Below are 24277 nucleotides of genomic sequence, written 5' to 3'. Positions count from 1 at the left end.
CCTTTCCTTCTCGACTGTGGGCCCATCTCTGGCTCAATGCCAGACAGCTTTCTGTTTAGTTTCCGCAGACTCAGTTTTTCCAATCCTCCCCATCCTTGGTGTGGTTCTACATTTGACGGGTCTCCCATCTTGTTCGGGAAGAGTAGATCTAAGTGGCAGGGACGGAAAGCTAGGGAGGAGAAGGAGGAATGGAGCTGCGGTCTTAAAAAAATCTTGGATTAATCCACGCCCCGCCGCCCACCGAGTCTGGGAGCAAAGTGGTCGAGCGCCGAGCCACTCCGCCAGCCCGAACGCCCCGCCCCCGCCTGGCCCCGCCCTCACCGGGCCCCGCCTCCTGCCCGCCCCGCGGCGCATTGTGGGATCTGTCCACGGGCCTGGCGGTGGAGGACGCGGTTCTCGGAAATGGGCGTCCAGCCGGTGAGACCCTTCTCGCTGCCCTGCACCAGGGGGCTCCGCCCCATCTGGTTCTGGGAACTCTGCTCCGGACCAGGGGTTCTCGCCGCCAACCCCGCCCTATAGGGCGCTGCACCTACCCAGGATGCCGGGGTCCCGGTACCGCACAGTCGGGCTCGGGACCCTGCTAAGGTTACCCTTCTGGCCCTGAGAGGCTCCCGCGCTGGAGCTCGGGATCTCTATCCCTGGGGCGGCTGGTCGTACGGGGCAGTCATCACCCACTCCCCGGCTCTTCCCCAGCATGATGGTCACGCTGCCTCCTCTACCCACAGAGCCCAGTCCTGCTGGCCTCCCTGGGGGTGGGGCTGCTGACTCTGCTGGGCCTGGCTCTGGGCTCCTACTTGGTTCGGAGGTCCCGCCGGCCAAAGGTCACTCTTTTGGATCCCAATGAGAAGTACCTGCTGCGACTTCTAGACAAGACGGTAAGTTGTGAAGGAAGGAGCCTGGGTAGAGGGGGGACTATCCACTGTGGTTGGGATGCCCCGGGGGACTTCGCAGCACCAGACCTGCCTGGTGAAACTTGTGTGTCATGCATCCCCTCCAGACTGTGAGCCACAACACCAAGAGATTCCGCTTTGCCCTGCCCACCGCCCACCACATTCTGGGGCTGCCTGTGGGTAAGGAAAGTGTGGAGTGGGCTCCTTTCCCTGGTATCCTAACAGGGTAATTCCCGTTCCCCACCCAGTTCTGCATCCATCAGGTACCACTGACCCTTGGACCACTCCAGGGTGTGGCTTCTGTGCCCCCAGACATCCTTCACACACCAGTTCTTCCTCCTCCCTGCAGGATTTGTTTATCCCTCCCCCTGAGCAAACACTAATTTTTTTCTCACTGCCCAGACCCTCAGTTCACCGGCCCTTCCTGGCAGTAATTGATGAGTTTCTCCAATGGGGGGCTTATGAGGGATACAACTGGTGGCCCAAAAAGGGTCACCTCATGCCTGGTAGCTCATTGGAACCATGCTAGGAAGCAAGACATCCTTATTCTCTCAAAACTCCTTAAGTATTTTGAAAGATAAAAGGAATGCCACTCATCTACAAGCAGCCTTTATGTAGCTCCCCACGTGGTCCCCAGGCAAACATGTCTACCTCTCTGCACGGATCGATGGCAGCCTGGTCATCAGGCCATACACTCCTGTCACCAGTGACGAGGACCAAGGCTACGTGGATCTTGTCATCAAGGTAAGGGGGTGGGAAGGAGCCCCTGGAGCTCCTTATCCTTCTCTCTCTGGCATTTGTAAACTTTTGGGAGTTGTTTGATAGCAGGAGACATGTGTCCTTTGGGCATATGATGAAAAGTATGTGGACTGGGGAAGATAGCACGTGCGTAATTCCTGCCCCAGCTTCAGGGAGGATCCTCCAGCGGGCGGCTCAGAAGTCAGTGACATTCCAAATAAAATATGTTCCATCCTCTTTTACCAGGTCTACATGAAAGGTGTGCACCCCAAATTTCCTGAGGGAGGGAAGATGTCTCAATACCTGAATAGCCTGAAGATTGGGGATGTGGTGGAATTTCGAGGGCCAAGCGGGTTGCTCACTTACAATGGAAAAGGTAATGGCCTCTCTCCTCCCTAAGCCTGTCTCCCACTTCTCCAGTGCCTGTAGTCGTCTTGGCACTGTGTGGCCATGCGCATGTGTGTATGTGCGCCCATGGGGAAGGCCCAGAGCCACCCTTCCTTTAAACACAGCACTGATATGATAGGCATATTTCTCAGCTCCATTTGCCCCAGGGATTGGTTCCCTAGCTACTCGAATTCACCAGCCATGACTGCTGTGGAGATGCCTAAAGCAAACCCATATCTCTGTTTCCTGCCCTCAGGAGATTCACTTCTTGGGCTGAGCAGTTCAGATAGCTGGAGATAGCTTTTTTCATCCCTGCCCATGGGAACAGCTTCGTGCATTAGCAAGCCTCCAGAGCTGCTCTGTGCCACTTGGGAAAACAGATTCCCACCTGGCCCCATGCCTGTCGCGCTCACCAGGGAGTGACCCTCTGCCAGAAGCAGCTAATGACTCGCTATGTGGCCCTAAACTGACTGGGACTTAATAATATGGGACAGATAGTCCTGACCCCATTGTCCCTCAAGTATATTATTGTCAGGGCTGCTCAGATCAAACCTCCACACACCCAAGCTGTGGGATCCGATTTCATAGCAGCTGCTGAACTGGCCTGGGACATGTTTTCAGTTCTGTGTTTGTTTTCTTATTTTCCGGTATTGCCTTTTTTTCTTCCACCCTCTCTTCACTTGACTTTTTAGGGAGTTTTAGCATTCAGCCAAACAAAAAGTCTCCACCAGAACCCCAAGTGGTGAAGAAACTGGGGATGATTGCCGGCGGAACAGGTGACTGTCACTTGAGGGGCCGTTCTCTCCCACCATTGTTAATTGTTGCCATAACACCCAGGTGACTCTTAGAAGGTTTGGTAATCATAGCCAAGATGTTAATCAGGGGGTTCCTGGCAATGCCTGGAACTCCCCAGTATCAAAAAAACAAAATCATATTCAGGCAGAAAGCAAATAATAATAATAATAATAATAGTTAACAAATAGAATGAGAAATAAATCATCTGGGCTCTCCCAAGACCTCCAGTTGAATGAATCTAATAATCTTTAGGTGAGAATGGAGAAGCAGCTAGAAATAGGGTAGTCAAGAAGGAAAAAAATGAACAAACACTGGACATTTCTCAATATTAGACATGATGCCAGTCACCTTATATGTGTATCTATGAAGTAAGTACCAGTCTTCCCCGCTTACAGATGAGAACAGTGGAGGTTCAGAGAGATCGAATGGTCTCCACAGGGCTAAATAATAATGGGCAAGGGCAGGATTAGTATCTAGCTCTGTCCAGTTCCAAAGCAAATGCTCTCTACCCACAAGCCTGGTGTTCCCGAAACTTCATCATTGAATCAGTAGGTACTCATAGTTATCTGTGACATTGGAGTCCTAGCCTCTAATAGATTTTCAGAGGATGAGTCTGAGATAGGTTCCTTAGTAGGATTTTAACAGTATAATCTTATGTGAATAGCAAGCATGACCACAGTTCACCTACCGGGTACAAAGTTGAGTGTGGGGTCAAGGGCATGTCTTCCCTGGAAGGTCAGTGCTGCAGGACACACAGCAAGACAGAGGATTCAGGTACTAAAGGAAGACGGAGCAGAGTGGTGAAGGAGTAGAATGAAAATGAAAGGTTGATCAGCTAAGGCGTGGGGACAGGGGAGGGGCTGCGGCCATCTCATCTCAACATGGGCTGTCTGTCGGCAGGAATCACCCCCATGCTACAGCTGATCCGGGCCATCCTGAAAGACCCTGATGATCCAACCCAATGCTGTCTGCTTTTTGCCAACCAGGTTGGTTTACTTTTGTCAGGCCTCAGTCTTCTAAGTTGTGGTAGAGGCTGAGAGGTGTGACCCAGGCAGGCACAGCTGGTCCAGTGCCAATTGTGGCCTCTGCCCAAGGACCCCCCCCCCCGCCCCTTCAAGGGAGAGGGCCCTCTCCTGCCACAAGGAGGACAAAGCACTGAGCCAAACTCCTTCCCTGGCCACCAAGGGAAAATGAAAAGAAAACGTACAAAGAACCTAGTTCTAAGTGTAGAAAGCTGCTTCTTGAATTTCCTTTGTTAAATATTCCATTTTTATTCCTGTGTAAGTGAGAGCTACTCCCCTCTTCTTCCCCACATGCTACCTCTCTAAACGCCTTGCTTTTTCCTTATAACTTCAGCTTTTTGTTTTCATCCTGGTTGGAAAGTTGTTATAGCAAAGAACTTCTTTCACACACACCTAAGGAGGTTCCTAAAGTCTTGGCTTCCCCTTTCAGACTGAAAAGGACATAATCTTGCGGGAGGACCTGGAGGAGCTGCAGGCCCGATATCCCAATCGCTTTAAGCTGTGGTTTACCCTAGATCACCCCCCAGAAGGTACCTGCCCCATTTCTGGACATCCTCCAAATCAGAGCCTTCTCCCCCTGGGGATTTCAGTTAAACCAACCCTGCCTGACATCACCAAACTCCCAAGTGTGAGGGCACAGACTTAGTGCCTCTGCTGAGCTCTTTCCTTCTGGTTCCTGTTTCCGGGGGGTAGTGGCAGGGATGACTATGAACCTGAAGCAGACTCGGTATACCCACCTAGCTACTGCTACAACTTGATCCCTTCTCAAGAGGCTTTACCCAGGACTCACCCCTCCCCACCCTATGGCCCCCGACCCCCTTGCCAGCCTGAGTCTGTAGTGTCTGCCCTCTTCATGCCTTTGTATTTCAGGTTGGGCCTACAGCAAGGGCTTTGTGACAGCGGACATGATCCAGGAGCATCTGCCGGCCCCAGGTGACGACGTGCTTCTGCTGCTCTGTGGGCCACCCCCGATGGTGCAACTGGCCTGCCATCCCAACCTGGACAAACTGGGCTACTCCCAAAAGATGCGATTCACCTACTGAGCATCCTGCTCTCCATGGTGCTGTTTCCCTGGTCCTGTTCCCTGCAGTTGTCCTCAGTCAGTACTCAAATGCTCTAAGTCCCAGGTTACTTTCTTGACAGTATCAGCCTTCTTGTCTTACTCTGCAGCAGAAATCTGGATGCTACCTGCAGGGACAACATCCTTGTAGCCATGGAGGAAGGCCAGGGCTGAGTAGTTCCCTGGAAGGCCCCCCAGATCTCCCTGTAATAGAAGGTCCAGGTCAGGCCCACAGAGCAGTTTCTTCCACGGGTCAGAAAGAAGGAAGCATGTGCATTCGTCCCAAGACTAGCTAGTTCCTTGATAGCATCACACTGGGTGTCTGTGATGAAAGGAACAATCTGTGTCATGGGTTTTACTTAATATTTGGTGCTGAACCCAAGCAGATTCTGCATGTGTGAGTGCAAATTGAGTGGCCTTACATAGTCTCATAGCAATTGCAGGAAAGGAGGAAATGATTTCTTTAGACCTCAGAAAAGGGAATCTGAAATAATGTATGTGTGTGTCTGTCTCTCCCTGCCCCTGCCCAGGCTGGAAGGAGATGGCTACCCACAGTCTAAGGCAGCCGCTTATGGCAGAAACCTCTGGCTATGCAAATAAATGGGGCTCAGGCCCCTGTGTTATACCTAAAGGGTTGTTGTGTTTGGAGTCCTTGTTTCTAAGGCTTTTCACGCCTGGGAATCCTGGGAGGAAGACTTTCCCAGCACAGAATTTCTCCCAGGCCTTCCAGAGAACCTTTGAGCAGTAGAGCCATGTGCTGAAATCTGACCGGCCACCAACTCAGGGATCACTTAACAAACAGCTGCCTCAGCAGAGCCAGAAGATTGGCTTCTCCCTGGAGGCTTTTATGGGTGGGGGAGGAGAACACAAGTTAGAGGGGATGCTTTTTTGAAGCCAGGTATGATCACAGTGGTCCCTTGGTTTGGCCACTCTTTCCCTGCCTTCTCTTGGCCCACCCTTCCCCTTCCTTCACTATACTTCTATTTTAGGGTACCTGGCAAGCAAACTAAAGTATTGTCTTTCTATTTGGAAGAGACACTTTCTCCTTTAAATAGTAACCTGATATCACCAGCCCCAGATAGACTTGTTGGTGCCTGGAGAGAGTTGGCCTCCCCCAGGCCCATCTATCCTGACTGCCCTTCTCCCAGGGTTGGACCAGGGCAGCTTCCTCAGATCTTCTTTGTTAGTCTCAGTGGGACAGAACAATGAATCAATCCCAGGAGGAAGGTCAACATTGCTTCTCTGCATGGAATATGTGTTGCTTTCCCTTGGGCCCCAGGAGAAAGGCTTGTGGGACCCGCAGAATTCACCCCTCCATAAAGTGGAGTCATCAGTGAATGCTGTTACTAGTATGCCATCAAACATTTCATGATCAACTAGAATGTGTAGGCCACTGTGCCCCATGAGACACACTTGTTCACCTCACCTCCAAAAACAAAGATCTTGCATTAATTGTTAGGCTCAAATAGTGAAGCAACCCAACAAAGAGAATTTCCCACACAAGAGCTCACCATTCCTTGTCTTATATGGGTTTCTGCCTCATTCACTCAACATAGAAACATTTATTAAGGACCTGCCACCAGCCAAGCAGTGTGCTAGTTCCTGAGGATACAGTTCTAACAAAGATTGGTCTTAGACCCTCAAAGAACTCAGTCTAGAGTAAGAGAGACAAGTGATAAACAATTATAACACAGTGTGCAGTGTGATTAACAGTATAGTAGAGATACAAGATGCAGATGGGAAGGGTTGGGAAAAGATTCAGAGTAGGAGAGAGAACTAACATTTTTTTAAAGATTTTATTTTTTCATTTAACAGAGACAGAGAGTACAAGCAGGGAGAGCAGCAGACAGAGTAGGAGGGAGAAGCAGGCTCTCTGCTGAGCCAGGAGTCGGATGTGGGACTCTATCCCAGGACCCCGGGATCACGACCTGAGCCAAAAGCAGCTGCTTAACGAACTGAGACACCCAGACGTCCCAAGAACTAACATTTTTGAGTTAGCCATTTAATACATGCTGTGCTAAATACTCATCTGTATAATTTAATCCTTGTGATAATCCTGTGAGTCTAAGATTAAGATTTTGCCAAAGGTCATACAGTTGATGATCAGTGGCTGGCAGAGCCAGAATGTGCACCTGGCATTGTCTCAGTCCAAAGCCAGACCCAGGACTGGGTATTGTAAATTGCTTTGGTCTTTCAGCAGAGAATGGGAGGAAGGGCAATCCGGCAGAATGATCAGCATTTGCAAAAGCCTAGAGAAATGAAAGAAAAGTCCATATTTGGCGAACTAGAAATTCATCGAGGCCCAAATGCCAGAGGGAAAGTAGAGCAAGATGAATCCTGAGAGTAGGTGAGAGCCAGCTGATAGAGGCCTTTGTAATGTCACACTAAAGAAGCTTAGGTGGCTCAGTGGGTTAAGCCTCTCCCTTCAGCTCTGGTCCTGATCTCAGGGTTCTGGGATCGAGCATCGCTCAGCAGGGAGTCTCTGCTTCCTCTTCTCTCTCTGCTTGCCTCTACCCACTTGTGATCTCTGTCTGTCAAACAAATAAATAATTTAAAAAATGAAATTTAAAACTCAATTCTGTGGACAATGGAAGTTTCTAAGGGTTTTATACAGTGAGCAACTCATAATAGCTAACTTTTATGAAGCATTTGCCAGCCATCACACTAAGAACCTGCATAAATTATCATTTAATCTTGACAAAGATTCAGTGAGCTAGTGCTTTTTTAAAAGATTTTATGACTATTATTTTTTACATTTTTATTTTTTATTATTTTAATAATACCATTTTATTTATAAATAATAAGTGTAATATTTTAATAAATACATATTTATTATTTTTAAATAATAAATATACTCTCTATACCCAACATGGGGCTCAAATTCACAACCCAGAGATCAAGAGTCATGTGCTTCATGACTGAGCCAGCCAGGTGCCCCTGAAACACCACTATTTTATTCGCATTTTTCAGATGAGATCATTCTCTTGGTCAGTAATGTACTCAAGATCATAGGCTGGCCAGGGTCAGAAACTTTGTTCTCTGTGACTCCTGAGTCTCTTTTAACCAGCACCAAAAAAATTAATCCCAGTGCCCTGAGCCATCCATGTAAGAATATAATAAACTGCCTTCTCTCTCAGCATGTAGGATAGCACTAGGTATATACCATCCTTGGGAGAATTGAGAAAATTGTCAGTTCCTCAAAGTTTCTGTGTTCTGTGATTCATATGAGGGCTGCACCGCCCAGTTGTCTCCCAGACAAGCACTCTGGGGCCACCCTTCTGGCTGCGATATGGGAGCAGGGAGCTGGAGCAGAGTTCTCAAGCAGGACTAGTTAGAAAACAGCCCCGCTGTTTCAGGAGTCAAAACTTAAAAGTCTAGCCCAGTGCCTTGCACACGATAGGCACTTCAAGAAACATTCGGGGAGGGGAGAAAGGGACGGTGGGATTGAAGAAGGAACTAAGTGTTGTAGAGATAAAAAACACTGGCGTTGGTAATAGATGAAGTAGAGAGAGTTTCCCAATTTAGAAGACAAGGTGCATGGTAGGGAATTTGGCATTCCTTCGCTGGGTTCCGTCTAAATCCCTGAAATTCCTTCCCAACACGCGCTGGAGTTGGTGACTCGGGGGTGTGGTCCTCGCAGGGTCTGGAGAGGCGGAGTTAACCCGTGGAACAGAGCGAAGAGGCGGGGCCTGCCGCGGGAAATTGCGCCTCGAGGGTGGTGCCTGCCGCGGAGGGGGCGGGACAGAGTCAGAGGGGGCGGCACTCCGCGCTCAGGAGGCGGGGCCTAGGGGACGGGGCCAGTGATTGGGACTGCGGGAGGAATGCCTGGCAGTAGGGGAGGGAGCGCCTGAGAGGAGGTGACGCGGCCGCGGAGGTGACGCTGTGTGGTCGCGCGCCCCTTCCGGCGCGAGGAGGGCGCTGAAGATCCGGGGCCCCTCGGCCGCAGGCCGCCTCCAGCGCCGCGGGATGTAGCGTGGGGGACCGCGGCCCCCAGCAGAGCCCGCCCGCCGGCCGTAAGTTCCCCCGAGGCTGCCGCGGCGAGCGGGTGGGCGAGGATCGGCCGCAGCGCTGGGACCCCCGGGAGCCCCGACCCAGACCTGAGGCGGGGACAGCCCGTGCGGCTGACCCGCCCGGACACGCGAGGGTCTCGAGTTCCCCCACCCCGGAGCCGGCAGCTCCTCCCGGCTGCTCCGCGGTCAGGGTTGTAAACATTTCCGGCCCCTCCCACTGCGCGCCGCCTCCGGGGCGGCCTCCACGGCAGTCTAAGGGCGGGTGGGCTGCTCGTTCTCGGCTTAACCCCCCGGCTGCCAACAGTCCTGGTGAGTGCTGAGTTTTCCCAGCCCTGGAGGGGGGGGTTGAGACGTCGGGATCCCGACCCGGGGATCGTATCGGGACGGGCTAGGCCAGAGCTAAGCCCGGTCCCAAGGCCGCTGCGCGAGGCAAGTGGGGAATGGGGGTGTGGGCCTGGGTCGCAGAAGCGCCTCTCTCAGCCTTTGGTGACAGGGGCAGCCCCAGGGGTCCTCGATCACAAGTCTTTGGCAGATCAGACTGTGACAGTGTGCCCACCTCGACGGGGTGGGAGGCGGGGGGAGAAAGTGAGATTAGTGGACGATTTACCTGTATTTAAGGTAATCCCAAAAGCTGGAACGTGAGCAAAATCGAAACTGGGAGAAAAACGGAATTTTACTTCGTCAGAAATTTCACATTGATGTGTACTATCTTACGTGTGAGATTTTGGGTCTTCAAGCCTTTGGCTTTTAAGAAAATAAAATAGATAAATACTTCCCCTCAGTTTCTGGTACTTCTCAGGCTATTGGGAAACTGAGGTGGCCAATTTCAGTTTCTACAATCTCAGGTGCCGGGAGCAATAGGAGGCCTACATACTACTTTCCCAGATTAACCATACTATTTCCCCCAAGTATTTAGAACACTGGTGAGAAAACAGCAGGGAATATATAGGCTGCTGATGTTAATTAAGTTAACACCATAATGGCTGGTTCTTTTCTAATGTGAAGCCCTAGTGGGGTTGTTCACTGCCTTTCTCTCTTGATAGGGGCTGGGTCACCTGTTAGGGTGCAACTGTTGTTGCTGATATTTTAGAGCATCTGTACAGCACCAGGAATTTAGACTGGGAGCTGCTAAGTAGATTGCCCTGTCAGGGTAGCCATTTCCAGCTTGCAGCCACTAAATTTATTTCCGGAGTAACTTCTATGCTCCCCTATAGCAGTTGGTACTTGGGGAATCAATTTTCTGAAAAACTGTGGTGTGTGAGGGTCTGTCTTCTGGTAGACCGCCACAAAACCATACCTGATTGTGGAATAGAATATGAAAGCTTTCTGTTCTCAGTGGCCAAGAAATTACATGATTCCCAAGGGATTTAAAAATAAATGACCACTTTGCCTGCAAGTAGGAAAGCATCACTAGGTTCACCATTGCTAATGGATAAAGGATTCCACCTTAAGTAGGCTTTTAGGCTGTCTTCAGTTTCTTAAAGTCTGGCCTCATTTTATCTGTGGAAGAGTCCCTTATGGAAAAGTGGATTATTCACTGCCCTGGGGACTGTGTTCTTTCAAGCCTGCCTTGGTTCATGCTATGTACACTTCTAGAATGGGCGCTACTTCCATTTTACCTATCAAGATACTTCCTTAAAATCTTCCACAAAACCTTTCCTGGTCATTCCAACTAAAATTGAGCTTTTCTTCTGAATTCCTCCAGCACTTAATGGCATTTAGCTGTGTAGTGATGTTAGTAGAAGAAAGTTATTGCCCCCCTCTTAAAATAGAGGCCAGCAACCATGTCATACTGCTAATTCTTTGCCTTATCTCTGCAGCCACAATGCCACGTACACTGCAAACAATCAGTAGGTATTGTCAGATGGATAAATAGAATTTGTGTTTCTTTCTAGGCCAATTAAGTTTCTTCTCTATTTCCCTAGGAAATTTCCTTTGACCCCTGTAATATAAAGCCCAACTGTACTCTTTTTTTTTTTTTTTTTTAAGATTCTATTTATTTGACAGAGACACAGGGAGAGAGGGAACACAAGCAGGGGGAAGTGGGAGAGGGAGAAGCAGGCTTCCCGCTGAGCAAGGAGCCAGAAGCGGGGCTCGATCCTAGGATCCCAGGATCGTGACTTGAGCCAAAGGCAGACACTTAATGACTGAGCCACCCAGGTGCCCCAAAGTGAACTCTTTAGCACTCTTACTGTAGGGGCATCTGGGTGGCTCATTTGGTTAAGCAGCTGCCTGTGGCTCATGTCATGATCTCAGGATGTGTTTGGCTCAGGTTATGATTTCAGGGTCTCGGGATAGAGCCCTGCAGCTGGGAGTCTGCGTCTCCCTCTGCCCCTCCCCCTGCTCCTGCCTCTCCCTTTGCCTCTCTCCCTACTCATGCGTGCTCTCTATCACAAATAAATAAATAAAATCTTAAAAAAAGAAAAAAGAAAAAAAACCTTGCTGTATTATCCTGCCCTGTCTACGTGTGATTGCACCGGTGAACTAAACAGTCATGTTCAAACCCAGAAGCTTAATTAATTATGGTGTTGCTATTGTTTTTTCTGGTACTGGTACTTATCCAAGTCATTACATTTTGTCCTTGATGTCCATTTGTCTCTAATATCACCCACCAAACTTTGTTCCTCTCACCATTTTCAAAGTTAATTCCCTTTTCCTGCTCAGTAATGCTGGGGGCGTGATTAGTGTTTATAAAGTTTGTAACTATCTTCAATGGAAGCATTCCTTGAAAGTGCCCTGCAGGCAAATCAGTTCCAACTGATTGGCTTTTAGGCATGCACCTAGATGGGGTTTCTGAGGTGCACAGTGTAACGTGACCGCTCTGATGTAGAACTGTACTGACTGTATGTCTAAAAGCCAAATATTAAAAACAGGGACTGGCATGAAACTCCATCATCAGCCTGGGTATTTTCTTTAATTTTTAATTTTTTAAAAAATTTGGGGATGGGGTCATGGCATTTGAAAAGCTTATCTGTCTGATGGTGCCTGGGTGGCTCAATCATTAAGCGTCTGCCTTCAGCTCAGGTCATGATTCCAGGGTCCTGGGATAGAGCCCCCGCATCGAGCTCCCTGCTCAGCGGGAAGCCTGCTCCTCCCTCTCCCACTCCCCCTGCTTGTGTTCCCTCTCTCGCTCTGTCAAATAAGTAAATAAAAAATATATATTTTTTAAATCTTTTCTGTCTGTGGGATCTAAAAGTCTTCTGTTGGGGTAGCTGGAGGAAAGCTACAAGGGAGGTTAGAGTGTGATTTTCCACTTCAGACACTACGTCTGTGGCACTTAGCATCCAGTGAGAATGCTAAGGCCCACTGCTGCAGTTTGGTAATTTTCAAACATGGGTCTTTGTCTTGACTCATTTTCCCCTAGCAGTGCTATGAAGCCACGTCCCTTAACAGAGCAGATGTAGTGAAGATGGCCGCGTTCTTTGACTTTACTGCTAAACTAATCTTGCTTTGGAATGATATAGAGTCAGGCAGGCATAGTTAGAACCTACCCATGCCTACACACAGAATCTCTAAGAGTCCAGAAAGCCTGGCTTAAAAATTTGCAGAAGAAGCTTGATGCCTTTGACCCCAGGGGAGGAGTGTGCTTGGAAAATTTAGAAACTGGTTCTCAGAATAAATGTCTCCAGAAACTGAGGGAAGTAAACTGTCTGGCTAACTGGCTGGTGATTAAGAATCAGTTCTTTCCCCAAGTGTGGCAGAGGATTATCTTATTTATAGGAGCACAAACACCTCCCTGCCTCCACAGCTCTTTTCTCTTAAGATCATAGATTTATCCAGTTGGAAAGCTTAGTGGTAAAGATTTGTATTAGCTTGAATTGAAGAAATCCCATCAAAAATGCACTCAGTGGAGTTTGGCCCAGTTGTAATTTGTTACACTGGGTGTGGTGAGTTTGAGGGGAAATGTGTTTCCTCTAAAATACTAAGGATATAGAAAGGTGGCAGAAAGTTGAAGTATGTTTGGCTCTCCTGAGCGTTCCCAGAATTGGTCTTAACACCATACGGGTTTATGCTGGTTTTATAGAATACAGACAAAACAGCTTGCTTGTAATAATTCCCAGTTGTTTGTGACCGGTCACCCTGTCAGAAGTGATTTTTCCAGGTCCTAGTATTATTTGCTCTTCTCTCTTGCCGGACCTCCGATCCCTATCTCTCCCTTTCCTGTCTCTGTGTTGCTACAGTTTAGAAGACCAAACTGGACAGTGGACTTTGCTCACTATGATGACATGATCTCCATTGACCTCCATTGTATGTACTTTACATGATGCATGATGCCATATCTTGTATGATGAGTCATAGCTGGTGGCTGATTTGTGAGTTAATTGGGATGTCTGTTAGGTGTAGTGACCGGGCCTAGCAGTCAATGCTGAGGGGAGGTGTAGGAGTTAGGGATAGAGGAGCTGGCGAGCATCAGAAGAATTAACAGAGAGTGATTTGGACTGAAAGGGAAAAGACATGATGGCCAAGAGACAGAGATCAACCTAGGAGAACACTAGACATGAGGGCATAAAAACTTTGCAGATCAAATGAGGAAATCAGTAAGAATACCAAGCTGAATTCTGCATTGGATCTCTGACCCTAACTGCTCAACTTACACTTCGACTCTGTGAGTCTCATTGCCTCTAGTGAAATAGTGACACTGCATTCGAAATAATTGAATTTAGTATGGGAACATTCTAGATTATGAGTGCTTTCCCCACCACTGCCCTCCTGGGACTGTGAAATTGTATCACTGACTCTGTACGTATTACAAGTGACGTCATGCCATCCTTTGATGACACTTGTTCAGCTGTGTATTTTGCACAGTACCTTAGAACGCCTTAGGGTGCTAGTGCTAAATGTATTTGTTAAATACTCTGTGAATATTTCAGCTCTGGGGGAAAAGGAAAAACCCCCATAAGCATAAGAAAAAGTACATAAACCCTTAGTTGGTGACAAGAAGCTAATAAGTCATATGCTTGCTGACTAGAATGCTGTCCCCTCCATGCATTCATTCTGAAATGGGTTCTGACCAAAATCAAGGGTACATAGCACAGAACCTGAGTTGTTGTTATTTTGTTTGTTGTGGTTTTTTTCTGCCCTGGCAGTGTTCTAGGCTAAGTGTATGCTCCCAATTCAGGCTTGTCCGAAGTGCGGAAAGCTTTTCTTCGTTTCTCTAGTATGAATTATTTCTTAGTAAAGTTGTTAATTCTGTAGTACTTCACTCTAAGGAAATTTGTTTTGTGGTCAACCTGTTGAAAAACATTTCCCAGTGCTTCTTATGGGGATTGCCTATTTCCTGAGGTTTTCAGGGGCCTCCAGTTGCCTGTTCTCCTTAGGCTCAGTTGTTGACTTTGACTGTGGGCTGGCATCTGTCTTGTCGGAATCTCGCCCATTTGAAGGAAGAACTGTCCATGTGTCGACACAGTGTAAAAGTCTGTTGTGAAGTGAGTTACTGTTTGCTCTCGAACCAGATTTGCCTGTTGCTTTCAGATGTGCTTGTGAGTTGAGCGTAGCATAACTTTTGAAACTTAAGGACTGCCCTCATCTGACTACTTCTATCCAATTATAATCCCTGAGAAGGAACTGTAATTAGTCTTGGGTAAAAAGAGAACTGGTATGAGCTATGAAAGATGTTTATGTAGTGAACAGCGGTGGGAGTGTCTCTCTTATTAGCAGTCATGGTTACTGCCTATTATAAAAGGTTTGGGTTCCCTAAGCTTCCATTTCCTCTCTGGTAATGCAGCCCGCTCCCCGTGCAGGTGCTGCTTGACCCTCTCTGCATTGCCCTGTGGTCATTGGGTTCAGATAGCCAGTGCATAAAAATGCTAATATTCTGGTCATTAGTGTTGCTGTGAGTAATAAACTCCTTTCTTTTGGATGGAGGGCTAGTAATATACAAAATGGTGAATATCTTTAGACACTCTCCCTCTCTTTTCAATATCATTTTCATCTCCCTGAGGCCTGATTGAAAGATCACTGCCTGAAGTCCAGCTCAAGGAAACCTCAAGTATTAGAAGTTTTTCCTAGAAAACTGACTTCTAGGTTTCTCTGGTTTTCCTTAAGGATTTGTGTACTTGTCTCTAGTTTCTGAAAAACTAATTTGAGTGGGGCTTAGATTATGAGCTACGGTGTTTGTGACAAGCACTTGCTGAGCTGGTTGTTTGGTATGTGCTTGGCAAAGAGCAAGGCTGGGGCTGCCTCCTTGTCTTCAACTTCCTGATCCCAGGTAAGTTATTGCTTGCTTTACGGAAAGATTATGATGAAAGCTTGTTATCCACGTGTTGAACCCAGGCTATAATCCTACAACAGAATTAGTAGACATTGCAAAGAAATTAACCACTAAACATCTGGCTCACAATCAGGTTCCTTCTGCATGTGACACACACTTGGCAGAGCATTTGTAGAAAAAGCCCACCCAAGTTCAGTTGGCATTTGATTTGTTTCAAGCTTAGGTGGTCTTGAAATACAGTTGACCCTTGAACAACACAGAGGTTAGGGGCACTGATCCCCACACAGTTGAAAATCCTCGGATAACTTTGGACTTCCCAGAAGTTAACTCCTAACAGCATACTGTTAACCAGAAGTCTTACCAATAACATAAACAGTTGAGGAACACATATTTTGTATGTTACATGTATTACATTCTGTATTCTTACAATAAAGCTAGAAAAAAGAAACTTATTAAGAAAATCCTAAGGAAGAGAAAATATATTCACAGTACTGTACATATATGTCTTGAAGAAAATCTGCATATAGATGCACCCTCGCAGTTCAAGCCTGTGTTGTTGAAGGGTCAGCTGCATTACAGCCGGGGCCTGGCCTCCTATTTTTGCTCTTCATTCTCAGAGCCAAGGCTTTCTTGGGCAGAATAGCTTTGGGAATGGTAGGTTAGACTCTTCTCATTAAATGGGCTCCACACCTGTGGCAAGGAGTGGTTGAGGGTGAGTCACTGGTTTTCTGTGGTGACAGTTTGGTACAATAATCACAGATCGTTTGAAGACAGCCAATCAGATGTTATATTTTCAGCCTTATCTGTAAGATTAGTGAAGTTCTGGGGCACTGTGTGGCTCAGTGGGTTAAAGCCTATGCCTTCAGCTCAGGTCATGATCCCAGGGTCTTGGGATAGAGCCCCGCATTGGGCTCTCTGCTCAGCGGGGAGCCTGCTTCCACCTCTCTCTCTCTGCCTGCCTCTGTGCCTACTTGTGATCTCTGTCTGTCAAATAAATAAACAAAATTTAAAAAAAAAGAAGATTAGTGAAGTTCTGAGTCAAGACTAACATTGAAGAGGGAGAACAAGGAATAGATTTTAATTTAGCAATTACCTAGACTTCAGAATTGGAGATAGGGTGTCAGCTGATTAGCTTACTCAGGGTTGACTCGTGGTCATGAAAGTGGAAGAGGAATCAATTGCCAATACCCTTCTTGTTTGTGTTTGCTTTCAGTGTTCACCATCACAGGGAGATCTCTGCCCCCTGGGGCTGAGAGACCCCAACCTTTCCCCAAGCTGAAGCTGCAGGGTTTTGGGGTACCAGCCAGATGTCTTCTCACAGAGGATCTGTGGTGGCACAGGGCAATGGAGCTCCGGCCAGTAACAGGGAAACGGACACGGTGGAGCTGGCTGAACTGGGACCCCTGCTAGAAGAGAAGGGCAAACGGGTAATTGCCAACCCAACCAAAGTAAGTTGTCTTCCCAGGAGTCATTGCCTTGATCAGAACTTCTCATTAGGCCTGTGTCAGTATCCATTTTTCTAAGATCTCACCTCTTTCCCCAAAGGAGGAACCATAGCATCCTGGGAATATCTCTATCCCAGGCTTATCATACTACATTACATGTATCTTACTTATTTGTATCCTTTTCCTACAGTAAGCTTTTGCAAGTTCACTCATCTTTATAACCCCAGGACTTAACACAAGGCCTGAAGTCCAGTAAGTAATTAGTAAATGCCTGTGAATGAATGAAGCATCAGTTAGGATTAGGTTTGGCTTCATATAACAGACAAAAGCCCCTGTAGTCTTCACAAGATGGTGTGTCTCATGTAAAAGAATTCTAGAAGTAATCCATCCCAGGCTGATAACAGAGGCTCCACTCCAGTCAGGCCCTGTCTTGCTCCCCTCCTCCATTGTCAGTTCTACCCATCACACTCCCCTACCAGCCACCAGAAAAGAGAAAGGGGAAAGAGAAGAAAGGCCCACCCTTTCTGGAAGTACCTCACAACCCTTCCACTTACATCCCATAGGCTGGAACTTCATTACATAGTTATATTCGGCTGCAGTGGAATATAGGCAAAGTAGTTTCTTCTTTGGGCCTGAGTAAAATTACAGGAACATTGGCACCCTGAGTAAAACCAAGGACTTTGTTACTGAGGAAGAGAGAGAGAGAATGGATATTGGGGTAGGCAAGCAGAAATCTATACCACAAAATTTGAGAGGGACCATTTGTTTCCCAGGGACCATCAACGGGAGAGAGAGAGAAGGAGCCAAACTGCCCGGCTCTTCATCTCCATGGTTTAGAGCCTTGGGACTGAGAGAAAAGTCTCTCTCCTTGAAAGGGAAGTGCTCTCCCGTGTGCACACTTGGTGTCAGGGCTCCTTGGGGTATAGGACTCAGCGCTGCTGCTTTCTACAGAACCAGTCTGGAGGCCCTGAGACCCTTGGGAGCTGCAAGGAAGACAAAGTTACAGTCACGATATAATCCCCAGACTCTGTGAACCGGGAACTATAAACAGATTTAAATTCTTAAGGGAATCTCTGAGACTCTGTCTCTTCCATAGTTTTGAGAATTTAGTGGTCTAGAATAGAGAGATATTTGGGAAATTGGGGACAGTTGAGAACCACTGTCTGAGAGGAGGAGGGGCCTCCAAACTTAAAGAACATTTAGGACTGGCGTGGCAGTCCCGTATCCCTTTCACGTCAGCCCCCATCCCATCTACCTCCCGGGTGCTGAATCGAGCTCTCACTCCAGCACTTGCAAAGTATTAACAAGCTTGAGATACCGTGTTATAAACTCATTAACTCATGCTTTTGGAGAAAAAGCCACAAGGTCCTATGTGTAGGAGTGTGGCCAGGCAGGAAGTGTTGAGTTTGGGTTTCTCTGGATCTTTCTGATCTGGACTAGCAGAGTTTATGAGACGGCTCTTGGGATTGGTTTTTGTGTATTTTTCATCCCTGTAGGCAGAAGAAGAGCAAGCATGCCCAGTGCCCCAGGAAGAGGAGGAGGAGGTGCGGGTACTGACGCTTCCCCTGCAGGCCCACCATGCCATGGAGAAGATGGAGGAGTTTGTGTATAAGGTACAGCGCAGTAGCTTCTGTCCTGGAACAACGGCAGTGGGCTTCCCCGGGATGCTCCCAGCTGGCATCCACGCGTTGGACTGAAGAACTTTTACTCCCTCTTGTGGGTTTGTCTTTACTTAGGATGAAGGATATCAAGGGGAAGGGTAGCTACATTTTTACTACCTACCGTGTTAGGCAGTGCTCAGAATATATTCTAAAACAGAAGTTCTTAGCTTTTTTTTTCTTTCTTTCTTTTTTGCTATGGATACCTTTGGCAATTGTTAGAATTTTCTAATTTTTAAAAATTCCAAAATTTTAATGTAGGCTCCTTTTATGCATACATTAGATATGCATTAATGACAAATGATAATGTATTTTTTTTTTAAGATTTTATTTATTTATCAGAGAGAGAGAGGGGGAGAGAGCGAGCACAGGCAGACAGAATGGCAGGCAGAGGCAGAAGGAGAAGCAGGCTCCCCACCGAGCAAGGAGCCCAATGTGGGACTCGATCCCAGGATGCTGGGATCATGACCTGAGCCGAAGGCAGCCGCTTAACCAACTGAGCCACCCAGGCATCCCGATAATGTATTTTATTAAAATTTATACTTCTAAGCAGTGAAGAGTAACAATATTTTGATATCTGCAAAACTAGCGTATGAAATTCTCTCCCATTTCCATGGGTGACAGTCACAGGTTCTAGCTCTACTGTGCTTTTGGTCATGTTTATAATTGAAGGGAGTGTTAGATTCCAGGTAGAGGTAAGTGAAAATGAAAGATCATTTTTTTCCATCTGGATTTCCAACCCTCCCTGGATTCTGTCCATTGTCTGTGTGTCCTGGGTTAAGAATCCCTGCTCTGTAAAGACATAGTCCCAACCTAGGAAGGACTTAGAATCTGCTAGGGGGAGAGGATTGAGCAGGGGGCAAATAGAATCTTCTGGATTAGAGGGGCAAAGGAGGGATAAAGTGTATGTTTTTGAAACCATTATATGTAATTTCTATTTCTTTGTTTTCATTCACTATTTTTACTTAATTGTGAAATTTCAAGTAGCTTAAAGAAGGTCCTGCCGTATTTTTTTTCAAGATTGAGATACATTTATCTAAAGCATATCCAGATAAACTAACATGACGCAAGAACAAAGGCATTAGCAAAAATTGGTCAAGATATACAGTACTGTGATGGGCTCATTCGTACTGTGTCTTGGATTTCTGAAAGTCCAGGCTGATTCCCTTGTCCTTCTAGAAACTACCATTCTTTAGGGCCCTTCTTAGAGTGTATATATTCCAGGTCTGGGAAGGACGCTGGAGGGTCATCCCATATGACGTACTCCCTGATTGGCTGAAGGACAATGACTACTTGCTACATGGCCATAGACCACCGATGCCCTCCTTCCGGGCTTGCTTCAAGAGCATTTTCCGCATCCATACAGAAACTGGCAACATCTGGACCCATCTGCTTGGTGAGTGATTGGGATGGGGAAGAAATCCAATGTTTTGGTCTCCTTAAATGCCAAAGAGGGATTATATAGCCTTTGTCCAGGGGAAAGAAAAGAACAAAGTTGTTCTGACTGATTGATTGATCCTTGATCACTGATCTTTGAGACTAGAAAAGGAAGGCCTAGAACCAGGAGAAGAAATTGGAACTAGATGTTCTTTTGGGATTCCTGGGAGCACTGTCCTCCGTGGAGGCAGTCGCTTCTATCTCGTGAATTCCCACTGTCCAAACAAAATGCCAACATTTCCAAAAGTGCTGTTTTAGTCAGAGTTTCTATGACTGGTGCCATTTTCTCCTGAAATTTTAGACCACAGTCCTAAACTCTTTTTTTGCTTTAGTGCTGATTTAATACCATCAAGGTGCATGTACTGTCTTAGGCTTTTTTTTTTTCTTTTCCCTCCTCTAGGTTTTGTGCTGTTTCTCTTTTTGGGAATCTTGACCATGCTCAGACCAAATATGTACTTCATGGCCCCTCTACAGGAGAAGGTGGTTTTTGGAATGTTCTTTTTGGGTGCAGTGCTCTGCCTCAGTTTCTCCTGGCTCTTTCACACCGTTTATTGTCATTCAGAGAAAGTCTCTCGGACTTTTTCCAAGTGAGTTGAAAGAACATCAGTACGGAAAGACCACACACTACTGTCACGTCTTGTGATATGAGCTGACAGGGTGCTGAAAGGTCCAGTCGCTCCTAAAGTTTCCCTGATGTTGCAGAGGAAGGGCTTTCTATTTTGTGGGTAGAATTGGGTGGCGAAGTTCTTCTCTTAAATCCTTCATGAGGGGCGCCTGGGTGGCTCAGTGGGTTAAGCCGCTGCCTTCGGCTCGGGTCATGATCTCAGGGTCCTGGGATCAAGTCCTGCATCCAGCTCTCTGCTCAGCAGGGACCCTGCTTCCTCCTCTCTCTCTCTCTCTGCTTGCCTCTCTGCCTACTTGTGATCTCTCTCTGTCAAATAAATAAATAAAATCTTAAAAAAAAAAATCCTTCATGAAAAAATAACACTGCAGCCTCCTCAACAGATGGATTTTACCTGTATGGTACTATCGCTTGTGAAATTTGGGGTACCAGTGGGCTGCTGTTTGAGCCCAGGAACTCAGTACTATCTGACCTTCCGGTTGGCCCGAGCCACACCAGGGCATGATAAGGTATTCCTGCTTCATGCTGCTAATGCTTCTCCCCACTCGTCCAGCTGGCCTTATCTTTGCTGCCCACGCACTGCTGGAAGCCCCAGATGTCCATCCTCTAATGCTTTCTAGATTCTCCAACTCTCTGCCTGGAATTCTGTTTATTTGCTTGTTGTGGTGGTGGTGGTTGTTGGTTTTGGTGGTGGCAGCGGCAGGTTAGTTTGGCTTTCCCATAACACCATTAACAGGAATACATTTTCATCATTTAAAAAGTCAATTAAAATAAATAAATAAATAAATAAATAAATAAAAATAAAAAGTCAATTAAATCACAACAGTACATCTTAAGAGTACTCGAATTCACGGGTTTTGTTTGGGGAACTTAAGTGATCAGAACTGAAGAACATTCAGAGCCCTTTGTGAGTGGGAAGCTGGGTATGAACTAGTGACAGAACTCCTAAACTGAAGTCTCCACTAGGGGGAGATTTGGCTGCTCACAACTAAGGGAAGGGATGAAGTCCCGGGATCCCGGATTCTTAGAAATTTTTCCATTGCAAAATAGATACGCTTGACCTGGTGGATTTTTGATCCAGGATGCAGGATAGATTGCATGGGAAATGAGGGGAGGCTGAGTGGAGCTGTTGAAATCTGGGAGCAGGTGAACAGAAAGAACAAATTCAACAAGCCATGGGATTTCTTCATTTCTCCTACTAATTGATTTCATGTTTATGGCTCTTTTTTTAGACTGGATTATTCAGGGATTGCTCTACTGATTATGGGGAGCTTTGTCCCCTGGCTCTATTACTCCTTCTACTGCTCCCCACAGCCACGGCTCATCTACCTCTCCATCGTCTGTGTCCTGGGCATTTCTGCCATCATCGTGGCACAGTGGGACCGGTTTGCCACTCCTAAGCACCGGCAGACAAGAGCAGGTGGGTAGGAAGACATAGAGGTAAACTTCATTTATATTCGGCCCTTGAGTCTAATAGGCCTAACCCTGGACCCTAAGGTTTGCAGTTGGGGGACCCCATCCAAGCCCTGATTTGTGTTTAGAACTCGGAAAGCACCAGGAATTTTCAAAGTTCAGTTCTCCCCGTGTTTCATAGTATTTGAGTTGCATGCTGGCAGGACAGATAACTACCAAACTGGTCAGTTCGCTGTAAGTATAGAAGTGATTGCTCTCAAATTTGGTTTGAGAAAGTTAAAAAATAGACAGAGCCATTTTAGTGACCTGAGTTCTAGGCAAGGGAATGGAAGGCTTGGTTTGGTGAATCAAAAAAAAAAAAAAAAAAAAAAAAAAACCACCTTGCGCATAACCACTGGTCACAACTATTGTAACAGCTACAAACATAAACATCTTTGTCTTGTCTCATCTGGACTCTCCTTTTAAGCTTCATTTTTGCAGCAGCACATTACTTACCACTAGTTATCAGGCCCTTGGGACTTCTTAATATGTGCTGTGTCTTAAACCTTCAGTTAAAAGAATTAAATATTCATGAGGCACCAGCTGTGTGCGGGCATTGTGCTTTAATGAGGGCATCTACAAAAATGCAGAAGGTCAGCCCTGCCCTCCAGTTAAGTGGAGGGTAGTGATGTTGAGACAAATACCCATTCTTCCTTTCCTCTTACTGACTTGTGTGTCCCTGAGCCTTGACAACTTCTGATCTGGGTGTGTCTGTCTACTCAGGAGAGGTCAGAGTCCCGTTGCTTAATTTTTTCATGAAATTAATGGAAAAGCTGCCCAGCTCCTCTCTGACTTGGAAGCCACCCACCTGAAGCCTTGCCATTTAGATTCTGTATCCAAGTCAGCCATGAGAGGTGTTTGACATAGGCTTTTGGCCAAGACTTCCCATTTCTTAACAAATAATTAAGAATGTCGGATGTTTGTTCTCGGTGCTCCTTAAAAGGTAATGGCTAGATTAGCACGGACACAGACAGCCGCCTTCCCATTCTGGATGTTGAAGAAATGTCTGCTGTCTGTTATCGCCATGTGGTTGAGTTTCCTAAACATGTCCTGTTCACCAGAAAATAGCTAATTGTGACGATAAACATCTGAATTGTAGAGTAAGACAGTGGTGCTTGCCACGTGGTGGCTATTTCCTTGACAATCTCGTGTCTGCTCTGTTCAGGAGTGTTCCTGGGACTTGGCTTGAGTGGTGTCGTGCCCACCATGCACTTTACTATCGCTGAGGGCTTTGTCAAGGCCACCACAGTGGGCCAGATGGGCTGGTTTTTCCTCATGGCTGTGATGTACATCACCGGAGCTGGCCTTTATGCTGCGCGAATTCCTGAGCGTTTCTTTCCTGGGAAATTTGACATATGGGTAAGAAGGGACTCTTCCAGTGGGGCCTGTGATGTGAGTGACCAGCCAAAGTTAAAGGTCTGAGTACAAGGCGGTAAGAAACACAGGGACCGTGTAGTGTAGTGTTTTGGGGTACCTGTATATACACAGGGAGAAATGGCAGGGGAATAACCAGTATTAACATTTTGGTGTATCTCTCACAAGATTTATAAAAAAATTTTCTACAACAAATACATCACTTTCATGATGTAAAAAGACTTTTAAGGAGATACTAGAAGAGGCAAATTTCTGATCTCCCCTTGCCACTGTCCTAAAGGCCCTTCTTTTGTCATTCCTACAGTTCCAGTCTCATCAGATTTTCCATGTCCTGGTGGTGGCCGCAGCCTTTGTCCACTTCTACGGGGTCTCCAACCTTCAAGAATTCCGTTACGGCCTAGAGGGCGGCTGTACTGACGACTCCCTTCTCTGAGCCTTCCTACCTGAGGGGTGGAGGAGGAACTTCCCAAGTGCTTTTAAAAATAACTTCTTTGTTGACGTGAGAGGAAGAGTCTGAGTTGTCTGTTTCTAGAAGAAACCTCTTAGAGAATTCAGTACCAACCAAGCTTCAGCCCACTTTCACACCCACTGGGCAATACTTTCCATTTCCCTAGCTGAGGAGGGCAGGGATGGCCCAATTTAGCCATGCCTGTCTTCAGCAGCTCCCCCTTGTTGGCAAGGCAACTACCGTCCCCTCACAGAGACAGTACTTCAAAGCTCATGTTGAGATTTTACCCCTCCTCCAACCATTTTGGGAAAAAATGATGGACTGGGACTCTTCAGAAATTCGCTTTCTGGAGGAAAATATCCCTCCCTTACCCCCATCCTTACTTTGTAACCTGGCTTCTAACAGGCCATCCATTTTTGTAGCACACTTTTCAAAAACAGTTAGAACCTGGTCCCATCTTTCTCGGGCCTGGATCTGCTTTTACAGCAGGAAGAACAAAGCCACCAACTTTTACATAGCCCGGCTAATCATGGAAGTGTGTCCAGGCTTCAGATAACTTGACTTTTAATTTTTTTTTTCTTGGCAGAGTAATGTAAAATTAAAATGGGGAAAGATATTTAATATTTAATACTAAGCTTTAAAAAGAAACCTGCTATCATTGCTATGTATCTTGATGCAAAGACTATGATGAGAATAAAAGAAAGTACAGAAGACACTCGGCATTCGAA

General features: G+C 46.7%; 2 protein-coding genes across 5 annotated transcripts; both read left to right on the top strand.

The window, feature by feature from the left end:
- The first annotated feature begins 333 nt into the window (after nt 1–333).
- On the top strand, nt 334–5523 carry LOC116576457 (NADH-cytochrome b5 reductase 1). Its single transcript, XM_032318663.1, has 9 exons — nt 334–417; nt 726–875; nt 998–1070; nt 1528–1634; nt 1875–2004; nt 2708–2791; nt 3711–3796; nt 4263–4362; nt 4703–5523. The coding sequence occupies exons 1-9, from the start codon at nt 403–405 to the stop codon at nt 4873–4875; spliced, it is 918 nt and encodes a 305-aa protein (XP_032174554.1). The 5' UTR covers nt 334–402; the 3' UTR covers nt 4876–5523.
- Nucleotides 5524–8698: 3175 nt separating this feature from the next.
- Nucleotides 8699–24277, top strand: ADIPOR1 (adiponectin receptor 1). Of its 4 annotated transcripts, none has more exons than XM_032319353.1 (8): nt 8702–8905; nt 16327–16561; nt 18055–18171; nt 19441–19612; nt 20054–20240; nt 21508–21695; nt 22893–23086; nt 23406–24277. In XM_032319353.1, exons 2-8 carry the CDS (start codon nt 16421–16423, stop codon nt 23532–23534), a joined length of 1128 nt encoding a protein of 375 aa, XP_032175244.1. In that variant the 5' UTR covers nt 8702–8905; nt 16327–16420; the 3' UTR covers nt 23535–24277. The 4 variants fall into 4 exon arrangements, with proteins under 4 accessions (XP_032175246.1, XP_032175244.1, XP_032175245.1 ...); XM_032319354.1 differs by lacking the exon at nt 8702–8905 and adding an exon at nt 8987–9211; XM_032319356.1 differs by lacking the exon at nt 8702–8905 and adding an exon at nt 16749–16810 and having other exon boundaries at nt 16471–16561.

Source organism: Mustela erminea, chromosome 17 (assembly GCF_009829155.1).
Source record: "Mustela erminea isolate mMusErm1 chromosome 17, mMusErm1.Pri, whole genome shotgun sequence".
Classification (NCBI taxonomy): Eukaryota; Metazoa; Chordata; class Mammalia; order Carnivora; family Mustelidae; genus Mustela; species Mustela erminea.
Note: the sequence above shows the minus strand (reverse complement) of the source record. Positions and strands in the feature narration are given on the sequence as shown.

Excerpts from the sequence above, each read along its gene's own strand:
- LOC116576457 (XM_032318663.1), top strand. Across the intron at positions 1,071-1,527 it reads CATTCTGGGGCTGCCTGTGG|GCAAACATGTCTACCTCTCT; the intron begins GTAAGGAAAGTG and ends CGTGGTCCCCAG. Across the intron at positions 4,363-4,702 it reads CCTAGATCACCCCCCAGAAG|GTTGGGCCTACAGCAAGGGC; the intron begins GTACCTGCCCCA and ends TTTGTATTTCAG.
- ADIPOR1 (XM_032319353.1), top strand. The coding sequence starts at position 16,421 with ATGTCTTCTCACAGAGGATCTGTGGTGGCACAGGGCAATGGAGCTCCG. Across the intron at positions 18,172-19,440 it reads TGGAGGAGTTTGTGTATAAG|GTCTGGGAAGGACGCTGGAG; the intron begins GTACAGCGCAGT and ends TATATATTCCAG. Across the intron at positions 19,613-20,053 it reads CATCTGGACCCATCTGCTTG|GTTTTGTGCTGTTTCTCTTT; the intron begins GTGAGTGATTGG and ends TCCCTCCTCTAG.